The 19,249-nt window shown below is 38.3% G+C and overlaps 1 protein-coding gene and 1 long non-coding RNA gene across 2 annotated transcripts; both read right to left on the reverse strand.

Moving 5' to 3' along the window:
- Positions 1 to 364: 364 nt before the first annotated feature.
- On the reverse strand, positions 365 to 5,161 carry LOC130054067 (uncharacterized). Its single transcript, XM_056162389.1, has one exon. It carries the CDS (start codon positions 5,159 to 5,161, stop codon positions 365 to 367), a length of 4,797 nt encoding a protein of 1,598 aa, XP_056018364.1.
- A 1,410-nt stretch (positions 5,162 to 6,571) lies between these two features.
- On the reverse strand, positions 6,572 to 7,111 carry LOC130053899 (uncharacterized). The gene is made up of 2 exons (XR_008802128.1): positions 7,030 to 7,111; positions 6,572 to 6,622 (listed from the first exon to the last, which is right to left on the reverse strand). It is a non-coding gene; the product is annotated as an uncharacterized LOC130053899 (long non-coding RNA).
- Between the last annotated feature and the right edge of the window lie 12,138 nt (positions 7,112 to 19,249).

The raw sequence follows: 19,249 nt of genomic DNA on the forward strand, positions 1-19,249 counted from the left end.
GTACATTCAGCACGGTCACTTAATAGTCCACCTAGATAAGCTACTACATATAAAATGTACAATACAAACTTTCTAGTTAATACTATGACTAGATAAAACAGAATATTCAAATACTTACACTGTGATGGGCCACAATTTGCGATATTGAACACGAGGTCAGAAAAACGTGTAACCAAAAAATATGGCGGTTCATAACTAAATAATATCCAAGAGAGATAACTCAATATAAGAGAAGTCAAAAGATAACTCTTGCCGGGACGGCACTCTCCTCGCCTGATGTTATTTGACATCACTTCTAAATTGCTATTTCAACTACACAGTCACAGTCATAAAATGTGAAGATACATGTAAGAGTAGAGTTGGCCTAATCGTCAGACAACAAAAGCACAACTTCGGTCACAGGACGCGTGAACACCGATGATCCACCTTCACGATACACTACTCGAACCTCTACCTTCCTAACCTTACCATCACTACTAGGGAAGACTTTGGTGATGATACCCATTGGCCAATAGTTGCGTGCAACTGAATTGTCTCTCATCAGAACCACATCTCCCTCTGAAAGGTTACGCCGATCGTATTTCCATTTTCGATAACTCTGTAGAGTGTCTAGGTATTGTGATTTCCATCTTCTCCAGAACACTTCGGCGAGGTGTTGGACACGTTTGCATTGTGCATGGTACATGTTCTTCTCATCTACTGTTGGCAAACTGATACTCATCATGGCTGGTTTTTGAGTAAGCATCATGGATGGACTCAAAGGTAGAGGGTTTTTAGGGTCGGTCGATAACGATACGAGAGGTCGTGAGTTCACTATTGCAGATGCCTCTGCAAGAAATGTTGTAAGAACCTCATGTGTCAAGGAACCAGGGATTATCTCTGATAGCATTGCATCAAGAATCCTTCTCGTTACCCCAATCAAGCGCTCCCACACACCTCCCATGTGGGAGGAATGTGGTGGGTTGAATAGCCAAGTTGTTCCATTGTTATACAAGAAGTTCTTCACAGGTCCATCTTCCACGTTTATGGTGTCGATTTGGAGATCTTCTGTTGCACCTACAAAATTTGTTCCCCTATCCGAACGAACTTGTACAACCTTGCCACGGATGGCAACGAAACGCTTGAATGCATTAATAAATGCAGATGAACTCATGTCTTCTACCACCTCGATATGGATACCTCTAGTTGCCAGACAGGTAAAAAGTATGGCCCAATGCTTTGCACGTGCAGCTCCACCTCTTGTTCTCCGAGTGACCACTTCCCAAGGAGCGAAAGTGTCAAGGCCTACATAAGTGAACGGAGGGCTTGGCTCTACACGTTCGGGTGGCAGAGCAGCCATCTTCTGGTGCTCCATCTGTCCACGTAGTTTCCTACACTTAACGCACTTATGGATGACAAACGAGATCAAACGTTTGCCTCCGATGATCCAAAACCCAGCGTTTCGTATAGTTCCAGAGGTTATGTGTCTACCCTGATGTTTAGCAAGAGAATGGAAATGTCTGACAAGAAGCAGAGCGATGTGATGTCGGCCTGGAATGATGACTGGGTTTCTGACATCGCGAGGAATCTTGCTCCTGTTCAACCTTCCTCCAACTCTCAGTACGCCTTCGTCGTCAAGGAAAACATCAAGAGACAGTAAGGTACTTGACTTCAGTAAAGGTTCACCATGAACTAGAGATTCATATTCTTCAAAGTAAAACTCTCGTTGAACTGCCTTGATGATCATCAACTCTGCTTGTTGAAAGGCATCAACAGTTTGGGATTTGGAACACACATGCGACCCCGCACAATCACTGTTGCGATGGAATGATTCTGCAATGTGTTTCAGCAAAGAGAAAGTCTCTATGAGATTCTTCCAAGTTGAGAATCTGAAGAGTCTGTCAGATCCCAATGACGGAGCGGTCACACATTTTTTATTGGAGATGACAACTGATCTCACTTCCTTGTCCTTGTCCGGGTCAATGATTTCAAATGTTTCATTGATGGGTTGGGTTTGTTCTCTAAGATAAGCTGGTCCTTTTATCCAAGCGCTATCTTTCAAGTCTTGTGCTGGTAAAGCACGAGTAGCCTGATCTGCAGGATTCCTTTCCGTTGGAACAAATGACCACTGGACCGGTTTAGTTATTCTCTGAATGAATGACACACGATTGGTTACGTAAGTGTAAAATCGTCTTGAAGTGTTATAAATGTATCCAAGGACCACACGACTGTCAGAATACATACTGAATTCATCAATCGGAATCGAAAGGTGATCTGAGATGGAACAAGCTAGTTCCACAGCCAATACTGCTGCACACAATTCCAGTCGCGGAATTGTGTGTCCATGAGGTGGAGCGAGGTTTCCTCTTCCCAAGACGAAACCGACGTTGCATTCATCTTTCTGAGAAGTTGTCTTCAGGTAGCCAACTGCGGCAATTGCAAGTTCAGACGCATCACAGAAGATATGAACCGATTTCTCTTTACAGTTTGACAGGGAACCAGGTAGGTATGTACGTGGTATTTTGATATCCTCTAGATGAACTAATGACTCCTTCCAGCGTTTCCAGTCACCCATCTGTTCTGCTGGTAACGTTTCATCCCAGTCGACCGCGCCACATACCAGGTGTCTCAGGAGACTCTTTCCTTCAAGCACAACTGGAGCAAGAAACCCAATGGGGTCGAATATGCTGTTTATCGTAGACAATACTCCTCTTTTCGTGTAAGGTTTGTCTCCCGTAGCGACTTGAAAGAAAAATACATCAGATTCCAAGTTCCAGTTGAGTCCTAGACTACGTTGATTCGGAAGAGAGTCCTTTCCAAATTCAATTTCCTTCATACCTTTAGCTAAATCATCTGCTGGAGAGGCGTTGTGGTTAGAGGCTATCTTATGTAATCGCAAGTTGCCTTGTGACTGGAGAGCTTGTTGTGTTCTCTTCATCAGGTCAATAGCTTGTGGGACAGTAGGAAGGGATAACAGACCATCATCGACGTAGAAATTGTTCTCTACAAAGTCAGTTACATCCTTCCCAAATTCTGGCTCAGCAACGGCTGCTGTCTTGCGAAGACCATAAGTGGCAATTGACGGTGACGGGCTATTTCCGAACACATGAACCGTCATTCTGAATTCTATCATTGTTCTGTTTGGATCATTCTCTTCATACCAAAAGAACCTTACGAAGTTTCGATGGTCCTCGCCTACCATAAAGCAGTAAAACATCTGCTGGATGTCGCCCATGATTGCGACTGATTCTTTGCGAAATCTCAACAAGACTCCTAGCAGACTATTGGTAAGATCTGGCCCAGTTAGAAGAACATCATTTAAAGATAATCCTCCATATTTAGCTGAAGAGTCAAACACGGCTCGTAGTTGATCAGGCTTTTTAGGGTGATATATGCCAAATATGGGAAGAAACCAACATTCTTCTTGTTCTGATATTGGTGGTGCAACCTCTGCATGGCCATTTGTCAAGATTCCGTCCATGAATGCAAGAAAATGTTCTTTCTTAATTGGATTTTTCTGAAGATTGACATCTAATGCTTTGGCTCTTCTAAGAGCGAGTGATCTGTTGTTCGGAAGTTTCAATCGTTGTTGGCGAAAGGGTAGAGGGGCAACCCAGTTTCCAGTGTTGTCCTTCTGAAGGCTTTCGTGCATGATTTGAAGGAATTCACGATCATCTACAGACATGCCTGGTTTTTCATCGTCCTTTGTCCTCTGAAAAACATTCTTGCCAAAGTCTTCATTGTTAAGATGTGTTGCTGCGTTTCTGTTGCTGAAACCATAATGTCGGTTAGAATCCTCACAAATCCTGAACTCATTTGTACAGGGAGGAAATAATGATACACGACCGGATCCTAGTAAGTGGGTTTTGTATGTGTTGACCACTGCTGGTGCATGAGTCTTGCCTAAACAAGTTTCACCTATTATGGCCCACCCAAGATGAAGTTTCTGTGCGTAAGGTTGGTTGCCATAACCAATGCGTTGATCAAGGACATGGTGAGCCTGGATAATGTCTCTTCCCAGGAGCAAAATAATGTCCGCATCATGATCGAGTGGAGGAATGAATCTTGCTACATCACGAAGATGGCTGTAATGCAACGCAATGTCCTGTGTGGGAATCTCATCGCGTACATTTGGAACCTGACATTCGATCAAAGTCGGTAGATTCATCTTACAGCTACTGTCGTATGACTCAACAACAAAACCTTCTGCTTTCCTTCCCGATGTCTGAATAGTTCCACCACATGACGAGAGCATGTATGAAGTAGAGTCACTCTGTATGTTAAACAGCTCAAAGAACTCGGGACTGACAAGAGAACGGTTCGATTGATCATCGATGACTGCATACATCAGTTTTGCATGCTGGGGTTGTCCTTTTGGGAATACTCGAACAAGTAAGGTTTTAGCACAGGACTTGCCACCAAAGTTCCTTCCACAAATTTCAGTGCAAGCAACTTTCACATCTGAAGTTTCCTTAGAGTCATGCTTCTCCCCGCCATCATGCCTTCGTTCTAATCGGTTCTTTGCGGCATGACAATGGAGTGCTGTGGGATGAGATGTACTGTCACATTCGTCACACTTCACAGGGACTGAACAGTCTCTTTGTTTATGTGATCGTGATTCACAACATCTAAAACAAATGTTTTTGTCCTTTAAGAACTTCCTTCTTTCTTCCAGGGATTTCATCGCGAAGCCCTTGCATTTATTAAGGGAGTGAAATGTATTGTGCAAGGGACATTTTCTTTCCTCTTTGTCTTCCTCCGCCCGAGATATATCCGTTTTCTTGGAAGAAACATGTAAATTCCTTTCACGTACACGCTTGCCATGCTGTTGACTGTCTATTTTAGATTCAATTAAGTAAGTGAATGATGGGTTGTTCTTTGTGCGACTCTGCTCCCGAATAAAGTCCGCAAAGACTGTAAAAGGTGGGAATGATACACAATGATCCTTCATGTATTTCACCGCTACATTTGTCCACTTTTCCTGGAGGCTGAACGGAAGCTTGCTCACTATAGGAATCACACCCGTAGAGCTATCGAAATAAGCCAACAAACAAGAGTATCTGCTATCTTCCTTGGCTGCATTTATCTCGTCGATGATGTCAGACAGATCATATAAACGATGGATGTCCTTAGTAGTGATAGTAGGAAATGTATCTAGCTTTGACTTCAGTGTTGCTTCCATCATCTCAGGCATCCATATCTTTCTTCTAGTCGGGTCCAGCATCTTGTGAGTGCGCGAGCTGGGTTGTTCGAGTTGGCAGCCTTGATGCTCAGCATGTGCTGCTGAGATAAGGGACCCGTCCATTTAACGAGAAGATCAACTTCCTCTGCTGGAGTGACTTTGAGATCAAACATGATAGATTTGAAGCTATTCTTCCATGTAGGATAGAATTCTGGCTTGTTATTAAAGTGGATCAGACGTGAAAAGAGCAATTCCTTTTTTAACAGAAATTGTGTGAAATGCAAGACACTGAGAAGCAATCTGACCCGAAGGTGTTTGCACAAAATCTGGCGGTAGAGTTCGTGAGTATACTGGCACATTTGATTCTTGAGCAAGTTGAGCATTGCTGATGGGCATTGGAGGATGAAGAGGTGTATTTCGAAACGAATGTGGTTCATTTGAAGCTACTGTGGTGTGCATATTCATCGGAAATGGTTGAATGTTTTCATAACAGCCTAATGGGCGGCTTGTGCTCTCAACATATTCTCTAGTACGCTTCATAGGGGTTTCTTGCCCGAGATTATATAAATCATCCTGTGTCCAACTATGTTGTTCTCCTTCTTCGAGGAAACTTGCTTCTGCATCTAAAACTGCAGCTTCTCGTTTAACGCTTAGCAAATCCATTTCTGCACTTATCTCTGCTGTTTGCTTTAGTGTTATTGCACGTTGAAACTCGAGTTCTGCTTGTTTTTTCTTTAGCTGTGCTTCGTCTTCTGCAAATTGTATAGAGACCTTTAGAGCTTCAGCCTTGGCTCGCTTTACTGTGGCAGAAGAAATTTGACTAATCCGCGAATTTCTAGAAGTTCTCGAGTGCCTAGAAGACACAGTAGACAAGGTGTCTTGCTTATTCTGAATTAGCATGCGTAATCTTTTCATGGCAGAGTCAACTTGCACTCTGTAATCTCGTAAAGTCACATTGAAGTGATTTCTCTTTTCTTCACAAACATCGGAATTGTGACGGTTTAGGAATTCCATATAAGAATAGCACTCGTTCTCCAACTGTTCCACATGTTTGGAAATGTCCTGCTTCAGGGATAGAAGTGCATTTAAATCATTAGGTGTCTTATCTACACCTTTGAGGTTAATATCAACAACAGTCCATACTTTCTCTATCCGCTATGTATATTTCTCAACAGCTTGTTCAAACTGTTCGAGGCCTTTTTCAGTAAGAACGACTTTACGTAGTGATGTCTCTTCTTCGTCCACAGTGTCGTGAAGCATGTCGGTAGGTTTCTCTTTACTCATTTCGATGTTCAGATCACATTAGACGATGACCGAGGATGTCCGTGTCTGTAGTGACGACTTTCACAAAAGGCTTGATGTAGTCTTTTTACTGTACTGCCCCAACGTCAGTAAGTTAACCAGATGAAAGTGTTTCAGTTGAATTTATTATGATAACACAATGATGTTGATGGTAAAAAGCTGTAAAAAATACAAAAAGTTCAATTACAATTGATGTCCAAACATGCGTTCCATAAATAGACACACAACAAAATTAAAGAATGAATTATGGCACAAACTGTTTTCCATAGTTTTAAATTTTGAACAAGGCCACATTCTAATTTACTAGCAATTCCAAAATTTATACTATTGTCTTTGATTACAGTGCAGAACACAATACCAAACTCATAGAAAATAATTATTGCATCACATAACTACTCATTTTACAAAATGATAGCAAACGTTCAATATGTGAAACACGTGGTACATCGTACATTCAGCACGGTCACTTAATAGTCCACCTAGATAAGCTACTACATATAAAATGTACAATACAAACTTTCCAGTTAATACTATGACTAGATAAAACAGAATATTCAAATACTTACACTGTGATGGGCCACAATTTGCGATATTGAACACGAGGTCAGAAAAACGTGTAACCAAAAAATATGGCGGTTCATAACTAAACAATATCCAAGAGAGATAACTCAATATAAGAGAAGTCAAAAGATAACTCTTGCCGTGACGGCACAAAAATGTTTGTCTGGTGGACAACATATTAAACTGGTACCCCGCTGATTGGTGGCTGCACACAAACATAAGCGATGCGAAGTCAACCGGGTACCAGTTTAGGCAAATGAGAACAGGGACTTATTTTGTCCAATGTGTTTGCAAACGTTCTGAAGAACTTTTTGTGATTTTCTAGTTATGATCTTTAATTTCGCAACTTTTTTTGGAAGATGCAAAATTTTACAAATCTCTTAGACCCTATGCCTTAGACAAAATTACAACAATGACTAAGAACAACTCCAGTTATCACGTGGAAAACACGTGGTTATCGCTGACTGTGAAACAACAAACATAAACAAACATTCTCTTTTTCTGACAAGAATTTGTTCTAATCGTTTTACGATCACGTGTGTATCATTACATGGTGTGTTGTATAATCACGTGTGTATCATTACATGGTGTGTTGTATAATCACGTGTCTATCACTACATGGTGTGTTGTATAATCACGTGTCTATCATTACATTGTGTGTTTTATAATCACGTGTCTATCATTACATTGTGTGTTGTATAATCACGTGTGTATCATTACATGGTGTGTTGTATAATCACGTGTGTATCATTACATGGTGTGTTGTATAATCACGTGTCAATCATTACATGGTGTGTTGTATAATCACGTGTCTATCATTACATTCTGTGTTGTATAATCACGTGTCTATCATTACATTGTGTGTTGTATAATCATGTGTGTATCATTACATGGTGTGTTGTATAATCACGGGTTTATCATTACATTGTGTACAGTTACTAAGGGGAAGTTATCATAATCAGGCTTTTTTCATTGTGAGCTCTCAGTCTTAATGAGTGACGTGATAGACACACATTTATTCACCGTTTCACCTTGTTGTGCAAAATGACAATAATGATGCATGCAGAGTTATAACGTAGAGAATGAAGACCAACTTCACGCTGATCGGCACAGTTTTAGGGACAGACACCTCAACTTCACGCTGATCGACACAGTTTTAGGGACAGACACCTCAACTTCACGCTGATCGGCGCAGTTTTAGGGACAGACACCTCAACTTCACGCTGATCGACACAGTTTTAGGGACAAACACCTCAACTTCACGCTGATAGGCACAGTTTTAGGGACAGACACCTCAACTTCACGCTGATTGGCGCAGTTTTAGGGATAGACACCTCAACTTCACGCTGATAGGCACAGTTTTAGGGACAGACACCTCAACTTCACGCTGATCGACACAGTTTTAGGGATAGACACCTCAACTTCACGCTGATCGGCGCAGTTTTAGGGACAGACACCTCAACTTCACGCTGATCGACACAGTTTTAGGGATAGACACCTCAACTTCACGCTGATCGGCGCAGTTTTAGGGACAGACACCTCAACTTCACGCTGATCGGCACAGTTTTAGGGACAGACACCTCAACTTCACGCTGATCGGCGCAGTTTTAGGGACAGACACCTCAACTTCACGCTGATTGGCACAGTTTTAGGGACAGACACCTCAACTTCACGCTGATTGGCACAGTTTTAGGGACAGTCACCTCAACTTCACGCTGATCGGCACAGTTTTGGGGACAGGCACCTGAACTTCACGCTGATCGGCGCAGTTTTAGGGACAGACACCTCAACTTTACGCTGATCGGCACAGTTTTAGGGACAGACACCTCGCGGAAGGGGTGTGTGAAAGATGAATTACTGTTATTTCAAATACACTTATCACAAATAACAAAACAATTTCGTCTATTCTGAATTTATGCATTTACATATTTTGCATTTTTAAGAACCCATGTCCTTGTGAATATAAGCCCATCCATATTTTAGGTGACACTTTCCACGTCTGAAAAACTCGCTTCTTAAAAAAATGCGTTAACTCACACGTGTTCTGAGAGTTGATGCGTTAACTCACACGTGTTCTGAGAGTTGATGCGTTAACTCACACGTGTTCTGAGAGTTGATGCGTTAACTCACACGTGTTCTGAGAGTTGATGCGTTAACTCACACGTGTTCTGAGAGTTGATGGAAATTCCACGTGTGCACTAACTTCCACATCGGTCTATGTTACTGTGTAGAATGTCACCTATGTTACTGTGTAAAATGTCACCTATGTTACTGTGTAGAATGACACCTATGTTACTGTGTAGAATGTCACCTATGTTACTGTGTAGAATGTCACCTATGTTACTGTGTAGAATGTCACCTATGTTACTGTGTAGAATGTCACCTATGTTACTGTGTAGAATGTCACCTATGTTACTGTGTAGAATGACACCTATGTTACTGTGTAGAATGTCACCTATGTTACTGTGTAGAATGACAGCTATGTTACTGTGTAGAATGTCACCTATGTTACTGTGTAGAATGACACCTATGTTACTGTGTAGAATGTCACCTATGTTACTGTGTAGAATGTCACCTATGTTACTGTGTAGAATGTCACCTATGTTACTGTGTAGAATGTCACCTATGTTACTGTGTAGAATGTCACCTATGTTACTGTGTAGAATGACACCTATGTTACTGTGTAGAATGTCACCTATGTTACTGTGTAGAATGACAGCTATGTTACTGTGTAGAATGTCACCTATGTTACTGTGTAGAATGCCAGCCTAACATTTCTGTAAAATATTGTTCGTGGAGACGGATTCAAGCTTTTTAAAATGATAAACATGATACATGGAAATACTTTATCAAAAGGCTTCATTATGTTCCCCAAACAAAGTTTGGGAACATATTGTTTTTACTCTGTTTCTTCTTCTTCTTATTATTATTAAGGTCTTCCGTCTCCTGCGGAAGACCTTACTATCATTGTTCGCGTTCTTCTTCTTCATTATTATTATTATTATTAAGGTCTTCCGTCTCCTGCGGAAGACCTTACTATTATTGTTCGCGTTCTTCTTCTTCATTATTATTATTATTATTATTATTTTCCTTGGTAGTACACGCGTTTTTCTCAGCCATTTCTCGATCGATTTCACGAAATTTTCAGGAAAGATGTCTTTTGGTGACGAGACTTTGCTTGCAAAATTTCGTGCTTGACGTCACTTCCGGTCAGGAGTTATCTCTCTTTTAGTGACTTTTTGAAGGGCCTTGTTGTCCACACATCTCCTCCGTTAGTTTTGAAGCTAGAGTCTTGAAATTTCTACACAAGATAGAGTAAACATTTTAGAAGATTTGTGGGGGATTCGATTTTACCGGAGGCGATTTGCCTAAACGCTCGCCTGGACCTGAAAAAATGGATGCCAAAATTGTTCGCCGATTTCGGCGATTTTTGACCTTTGATCTCCAATATCTTTTTTCTTGCAAATATTTTGTTAAGACATGTAGAACAAAAGTTGTGCACATTTACAAGATCTTTTGGAAAATATCAAGATTTAGGGGCTAGCCCCTTAAATTAGGGATCTAGAAGGGCTCAAAGTCTAGATCAAATATCTCAAAAATCGTTAATATTTTGGTATAAGTCAAAGAACAAAAAATGTTCATCTCAACAATCCAAATCTATTCATATCAAAATTTAGGTCATAGGTTACGTAATAAGGGATTTTAAGGGCCAAAACCATAAATTTGTTACCCCTTGTATCTCGAAAACGACAAATATTTTGAAAAGCAATAAAGAACAAAAGTTGTTCAGAATGATGATCTGAACAATATGCATATTTCGTTTTTACCCTATGTGGCCCCGTTAGGGAGCTACAGTTTGGCCCCTAAAAATTACTTCTAGAAATAACTCGAGAACGGTAAAGAATTTCTGAATACTTGTTGAACAAAAAATGTTTGAAATGTCATGACCTTTCTTACGATATCAAGCAAAAGGGGCTGACCCTTTAAATTAGGGGCCCAGAAGGGTCCAAAGGTTTATGAGAATATATCAGAAACTAGTAATGTTTTGTAATAAGTCATTGAAGCGGAAATGTTCATCTAAACGAACTTGTTCTTATCAAATCAAAAAGTAGGTCATATGTTACGTAATAAGGGATTTTAAGGGCCAAAATCATAAATAATTGATGCCTCATATCTTGAAAACGACAAATATTTTGAAAAGCATTATTGAACAAAAGTTGTTCAGAATGATAATCTAAACAATATGTACATTTCGTTTTTTCCCTATGTGGCCCTGTTAGGGAGCTACAGTTTGGCCCCTAAATATTTCTTGTAGAGATAACTCGAGAACGGTAAAGAATTTCTAAATACTTGTTGAGCAAAAAAGGTTTAAAATGACAAGGCCTTTCTTACGATATCAAGCAAAACGGGCTGGCCCTTTAAATTAGGGGTTCAGAAGGGTCCAAATGTTTTTGAGAATATCTCAGAAACTATTAATATTTTATAATAAGTTGTAGAAGCGGAAATGTTCATCTCAACGAGCTTGATCTTATCAAATCAAAAAGTAGGTCATATGTTACGTAATTAGAGATTTTAAGGGCCAAAATCGTAAATATTTGACGCCTCATATCTTTAAAACGACATATTTTTTGAAAAGCATTATTGAACAAAAGTTGTTCAATGTGTCATAACCTATCGATCAATATCAAAAAATGGGTCTGTGGGCCTCATGGCTCGCCTGTAGAGTCGATTTTTGTCGATATCAGTCGATTTCAAAAACTTGTAACTGGTAAATATTTTGTAAGGACATATTGAACAAAAGTTGTTCAGTTTATCGAGATCTATCGATTGATATCAAGAAATAGGCCTATGGTCCTAATGGCTCGCCTGTAGAGTCGATTTTTTGTCGATATCGGTCGATCTCAATAACTTTTTACAGGTAAATATTTTGTAAAGACATATAGAACTAAAGTTGTTGAGTCTATAGAGGGCTAACAAATGACATCAAGAAATAGGCCCGCGGGCCTTATGGTTCGCCTGGAGAGTCGAATTTCAAACGAATTTCACCGCAACTTTGCTTCAGAAGCTTATGATATGAAAAATTGATTATATCTAAAGTGTCTTAAAGTCGGAAACTAAATTGGGACTCATTTGTCTTTTCTTTTTTTTTTTTTTTAACTCCGAGTGCATCAACAAATCGGACGGAAGACCTACTCGTTGCTCGCCACGAGATCGTGTCTAGTTATTATTATTTTTTTTTTTCCCTTTCGTCTCTGAAACCGTTGGATGGATTTTCCTGAAACTTTCACAGGTTATAGAGAACGATGGTACCTCGAGGTATTTTTTTCATTTTTTCAAAATTCACTTCCGGTCGCAAGATATGTCCATTTTTCGTCTTTTTACAAGATATTTTGTCCAGCGTTTTTCTCAGAAACGGTAAAAGATAGAGTCACCAAATTTTCAGAGTTAATAGATCTCACTTTGTAGGCGTGCAGTAGGGGTTTAAGAATGTCGGCCGTCACTTCTGGTCGTCACCGGAAGTGATTAAAGGAAACATGAATTTCAAACTTTTTTCTTTCAAATTGAAACCTATTTCGGTTTACTATATCTCGTTCTAATTCTCAAAAAATGTTGACCCCACCGGAAGTTGAATCTTCAACTTCCGGTTATATCAAAGAAAGCCTATTCATTCTCTCATTTTTCAGTGCCATAAATCTCGGTCATGAAACTAGTTAATGAGTTGAGTTTTAGATATATTATAGTCACTATAAATGTCTAGAGTAACGTCAAATATTTTTGTAAAATTTACTTCCGGTCGGCAAATACGGCTTATTAGCTGTTTTCGTTGTCCAGCGTTTTTCTCAGAAACGGTAAAAGATAAAGTCACCAAATTTTCAGAGTTAATAGATCTCAATTTGTAGGCGTGCAGTAGGGGGTTAAGAATGTCGGCCGTCACTTCCGGTCCTCACCGGAAGTGATTAAATGAAACATATATTTCAAACTTTTTTCTTTCAAACTGAAACCTATATCGGTTTACTAGGTCTGGTTCTAATTCTCAAAAAAATGTTGACCCCACCGGAAGTTGAAACTCCAACTTCCGGTTATATCAAAGAATGACTATTCATTCGCTCATTTTTCAGTGCCATAAATCTCGGTCATAAAACAAGTTAATGATTTGAATTTTACATATGTTATAGACACTATAAATGTCTAAAGTAAATTTAAATATTTTTGAAAAAATTCACTTCCGGTCGTGAGATATAGGGTGTACATATTCAAACCTTGTTTTTTCAGTTTCTCAACACTGAATATAGATAGACGCTTGAAACTTGTAGAGTTGATCAACTAACATTAGTCCATTGTACACATACATTCAATTTTTTTGTCCATCACTTCCGGTCTATACCGGAAGTATTTGAAAAAATGTCGATTTTCCGATTTCTTCGAGTGATTTCTCAGAGATGGCTGAAATTTTCAGGAATAATGTCTTATGAAATGACCTTGCTATAATTATTTGTGTTTTTACAAAATTCACTTCCGGTCGGAAAATATGGCCGATTTTCTGTTTCTCAAAAGGAATTTTGTCCAGCATTTTTCTTGGAAAAGGTAAAATATAGGTTCATCAAATATTCAGGGATGATCAATCTCCGTTTGTAGGCGTCCAGAAGGGGTTTGAACATGTCGACCGTCACTTCCTGTCGTCACCGGAAGTGATGTAAAGAATCGCAAATTTCAAACTGTTTCCTTTAAATTGAAACCTATACTAGTTTATTAAGTCTCTTTCAAAGTGTCAAAAGAATATTGACTTTGTCGGTAGTCAAAACGACTACTTCCGGTTTCTATATAAAATACCTTTTTAATTTTCGTCTCTTTGTCCCCATAAATCTCGCTTATATTTGAAGTCTTTCATATGATTTTCACATGTCTTAATAAAAGTATCAACTTGTAAAGTTTTGATAATTTTGTTTTTCAAAATTGACTTCCGGTCGGTAGTAACCTACTACTTTTTCTTTCTTAGGTTTACTTCTTTTTTTTGAGAACTCTTTCAGATAGAGACGTGAAATTTTCAGGGAATATAGACAGTAAAGAGTCGCTGTCATTTATAGGAAAACGCATCTGAATAGTACTTCTGGTCTTCACCGGAAGTTACGAGAAAGGAGTAAAAAATTCGATAATACATTTCTCATTGATTGTTAAGGCACATTTTCTGATACATTTAAATGGTTTTTGTAGGAACAGAAAGCTCTTTACCGGAAGTGGTCTAACGGAAGACCTACTCATTACTAGTAATGAGTTTCTAGTTATTATTTTCCTTGGTAGTACACGCGTTTTTCTTAGCCATTTCTCCATCGATTTTCTCGAAATTTTCAGGAAAGATGTCTTTTGGTGACGAGACTTTGCTTGCAAAATTTCGAGCTTGACGTCACTTCCGGTCAGGAGTTATCTCTCTTTTAGTGACTTTTTGAAGGGCCTTGTTGTCCACACATCTCCTCCGTTAGTTTTGAAGCTAGAGTCTTGAAATTTCTACACAAGATAGAGTAAACATTTTAGAAGATTTGTGGGGGATTCGATTTTACCGGAGGCGATTTGCCTTAACGCTCGCCTGGACCTGAAATAATGGATGCCAAAATTGTTCGCCGATTTCGGCGATTTTTGACCTTTGATCTCCAATATCTTTTTTGTGCAAATATTTTGTTAAGACATGTAGAACAAAAGTTGTGCACATTTACGAGATCTTTTGGAAAATATCAAGATTTAGGGGCTAGCCCCTTAAATTAGGGATCTAGAAGGGCTCAAAGTCTAGATCAAATATCTCAAAAATCGTTAATATTTTGGTATAAGTCAAAGAACAAAAAATGTTCATCTCAACAATCCAAATCTATTCATATCAAAATTTAGGTCGTATGTTACGTAATAAGGGATTTAAAGGGCCAAAACCATAAATTTTTTACCCCTTGTATCTCGAAAACGACAAATATTTTGAAAAGCAATAAAGAACAAAAGTTGTTCAGAATGATGATCTGAACAATATGCATATTTTGTTTTTACCCTATGTGGCCCCGTTAGGGAGCTACAGTTTGGCCCCTAAAAATTACTTCTAGAAATAACCCGAGAACGGTAAAGAATTTCTAAATACTTGTTGAACAAAAAATGTTTGAAATGTCATGACCTTTCTTACGATATCAAGCAAAAGGGGCTGACCCTTTAAATTAGGGGCCCAGAAGGGTCCAAAGGTTTATGAGAATATCTCAGAAACTATTAATATTTTGTAATAAGTCATTGAAGCGGAAATGTTCATCTAAACGAACTTGTTCTTATCAAATCAAAAAGTAGGTCATATGTTACGTAATAAGGGATTTTAAGGGCCAAAATCATAAATAATTGACGCCTCATATCTTGAAAACGACAAATATTTTGAAAAGCATTATTGAACAAAAGTTGTTCAGAATGATAATCTAAACAATATGTACATTTCGTTTTTTCCCTATGTGGCCCCGTTAGGGAGCTACAGTTTGGCCCCTAAATATTTCTTGTAGAGATAACTCGAGAACGGTAAAGAATTTCTAAATACTTGTTGAGCAAAAAATGATTAAAATGACAAGGCCTTTCTTACGATATTCAGCAAAACGGGCTGGCCCTTTAAATTAGGGGTTCAGAAGGGTCCAAATGTTTTTGAGAATATCTCAGAAACTATTAATATTTTATAATAAGTTGTAGAAGCGGAAATGTTCATCTCAACGAGCTTGATCTTATCAAATCAAAAAGTAGGTCATATGTTACGTAATTAGAGATTTTAAGGGCCAAACTCGTAAATATTTGACGCCTCATATCTTTAAAACGACATATTTTTTGAAAAGTATTTTTGAACAAAAGTTGTTCAATGTGTCATAACCTATCGATCAATATCCAAAAATAGGTCTGTGGGCCTCATGGCTCGCCTGTAGAGTCGATTTTTGTCGATATCAGTCGATTTCAAAAACTTGTAACTGGTAAATATTTTGTAAGGACATATTGAACAAAAGTTGTTCAGTTTATCGAGATCTATCGATTGATATCAAGAAATAGGCCTATGGTCCTAATGGCTCGCCTGTAGAGTCGATTTTTTGTCAATATCGGTCGATCTCAATAACTTTTTACAGGTAAATATTTTGTAAAGACATATAGAACTAAAGTTATTGAGTCTATAGAGGGCTAACAAATGACATCAAGAAATAGGCCCGCAGGCCTTATGGCTCGCCTGGAGAGTCGAATTTCAAACGAATTTCACCGCAACTTTGCTTCAGAAGCTTATGATATGAAAAATTGATTATATCTAAAGTGTCTTAAAGTCGGAAACTAAATTGGGACTCATTTGTCTTTTCTTTTTTTTTTTAACTCCGAGTGCATCAACAAATGGGACGGAAGACCTACTCGTTGCTCGCAACGAGATCGTGTCTAGTTATTATTATTTATTATTATTATTATTTTCCTTGGTAGTACACGCGTTTTTCTCAGCCATTTCTCGATCGATTTTCACGAAATTTTCAGGAAAGATGTCTTTTGGTGACGAGACTTTGCTTGCAAAATTTCGTGCTTGACGTCACTTCCGGTCAGGAGTTATCTCTCTTTTAGTGACTTTTTGAAGGGCCTTGTTGTCCACACATCTCCTCCGTTAGTTTTGAAGCTAGAGTCTTGAAATTTCTACACAAGATAGAGTAAACATTTTAGAAGATTTGTGGGGGATTCGATTTTACCGGAGGCGATTTGCCTAAACGCTCGCCTGGACCTGAAAAAATGGATGCCAAAATTGTTCGCCGATTTCGGCGATTTTTGACCTTTGATCTCCAATATCTTTTTTCTTGCAAATATTTTGTTAAGACATGTAGAACAAAAGTTGTGCACATTTACGAGATCTTTTGGAAAATATCAAGATTTAGGGGCTAGCCCCTTAAATTAGGGATCAAGAAGGGCTCAAAGTCTAGATCAAATATCTCAAAAATCGTTAATATTTTGGTATAAGTCAAAGAACAAAAAATGTTCATCTCAACAATCCAAATCTATTCGTATCAAAATTTAGGTCATATAAAGCAGAAATGTTCATCTAAACGAGCTTGTTCTTATCAAATCAAAAAGTAGGTCATATGTTACGTAATAAGGGATTTTAAGGGCCAAAATCATAAATAATTGACGCCTCATATCTTGAAAACGACAAATATTTTGAAAAGCATTATTGAACAAAAGTTGTTCAGAATGATAATCTAAACAATATGTACATTTCGTTTTTTCCCTATGTGGTCCCGTTAGGGAGCTACAGTTTGGCCCCTAAATATTTCTTGTAGAGATAACTCGAGAACGGTAAAGAATTTCTAAATACTTGTTGAGCAAAAAAGGTTTAAAATGACAAGGCCTTTCTTACGATATCAAGCAAAACGGGCTGGCCCTTTAAATTAGGGGTTCAGAAGGGTCCAAATGTTTTTGAGAATATCTCAGAAACTATTAATATTTTATAATAAGTTGTAGAAGCGGAAATGTTCATCTCAACGAGCTTGATCTTATCAAATCAAAAAGTAGGTCATATGTTACGTAATTAGAGATTTTAAGGGCCAAAATCGTAAATATTTGACGCCTCATATCTTTAAAACGACATATTTTTTGAAAAGCATTATTGAACAAAAGTTGTTCAATGTGTCATAACCTATCGATCAATATCAAAAAATGGGTCTGTGGGCCTCATGGCTCGCCTGTAGAGTCGATTTTTGTCGATATCAGTCGATTTCAAAAACTTGTAACTGGTAAATATTTTGTAAGGACATATTGAACAAAAGTTGTTCAGTTTATCGAGATCTATCGATTGATATCAAGAAATAGGCCTATGGTCCTAATGGCTCGCCTGTAGAGTCGATTTTTTGTCGATATCGGTCGATCTCAATAACTTTTTACAGGTAAATATTTTGTAAAGACATATAGAACTAAAGTTGTTGAGTCTATAGAGGGCTAACAAATGACATCAAGAAATAGGCCCGCGGGCCTTATGGTTCGCCTGGAGAGTCGAATTTCAAACGAATTTCACCGCAACTTTGCTTCAGAAGCTTATGATATGAAAAATTGATTATATCTAAAGTGTCTTAAAGTCGGAAACTAAATTGGGACTCATTTGTCTTTTCTTTTTTTTTTTTTTTAACTCCGAGTGCATCAACAAATCGGACGGAAGACCTACTCGTTGCTCGCCACGAGATCGTGTCTAGTTATTATTATTTTTTTTTTTCCCTTTCGTCTCTGAAACCGTTGGATGGATTTTCCTGAAACTTTCACAGGTTATAGAGAACGATGGTACCTCGAGGTATTTTTTTCATTTTTTCAAAATTCACTTCCGGTCGCAAGATATGTCCATTTTTCGTCTTTTTACAAGATATTTTGTCCAGCGTTTTTCTCAGAAACGGTAAAAGATAGAGTCACCAAATTTTCAGAGTTAATAGATCTCACTTTGTAGGCGTGCAGTAGGGGTTTAAGAATGTCGGCCGTCACTTCTGGTCGTCACCGGAAGTGATTAAAGGAAACATGAATTTCAAACTTTTTTCTTTCAAATTGAAACCTATTTCGGTTTACTATATCTCGTTCTAATTCTCAAAAAATGTTGACCCCACCGGAAGTTGAATCTTCAACTTCCGGTTATATCAAAGAAAGCCTATTCATTCTCTCATTTTTCAGTGCCATAAATCTCGGTCATGAAACTAGTTAATGAGTTGAGTTTTAGATATATTATAGTCACTATAAATGTCTAGAGTAACGTCAAATATTTTTGTAAAATTTACTTCCGGTCGGCAAATACGGCTTATTAGCTGTTTTCGTTGTCCAGCGTTTTTCTCAGAAACGGTAAAAGATAAAGTCACCAAATTTTCAGAGTTAATAGATCTCAATTTGTAGGCGTGCAGTAGGGGGTTAAGAATGTCGGCCGTCACTTCCGGTCCTCACCGGAAGTGATTAAATGAAACATATATTTCAAACTTTTTTCTTTCAAACTGAAACCTATATCGGTTTACTAGGTCTGGTTCTAATTCTCAAAAAAATGTTGACCCCACCGGAAGTTGAAACTCCAACTTCCGGTTATATCAAAGAATGACTATTCATTCGCTCATTTTTCAGTGCCATAAATCTCGGTCATAAAACAAGTTAATGATTTGAATTTTACATATGTTATAGACACTATAAATGTCTAAAGTAAATTTAAATATTTTTGAAAAAATTCACTTCCGGTCGTGAGATATA

The sequence above is a fragment of the Ostrea edulis genome, chromosome 4, assembly GCF_947568905.1.
Source record: "Ostrea edulis chromosome 4, xbOstEdul1.1, whole genome shotgun sequence".
In the NCBI taxonomy this organism is placed as follows: Eukaryota; Metazoa; Mollusca; class Bivalvia; order Ostreida; family Ostreidae; genus Ostrea; species Ostrea edulis.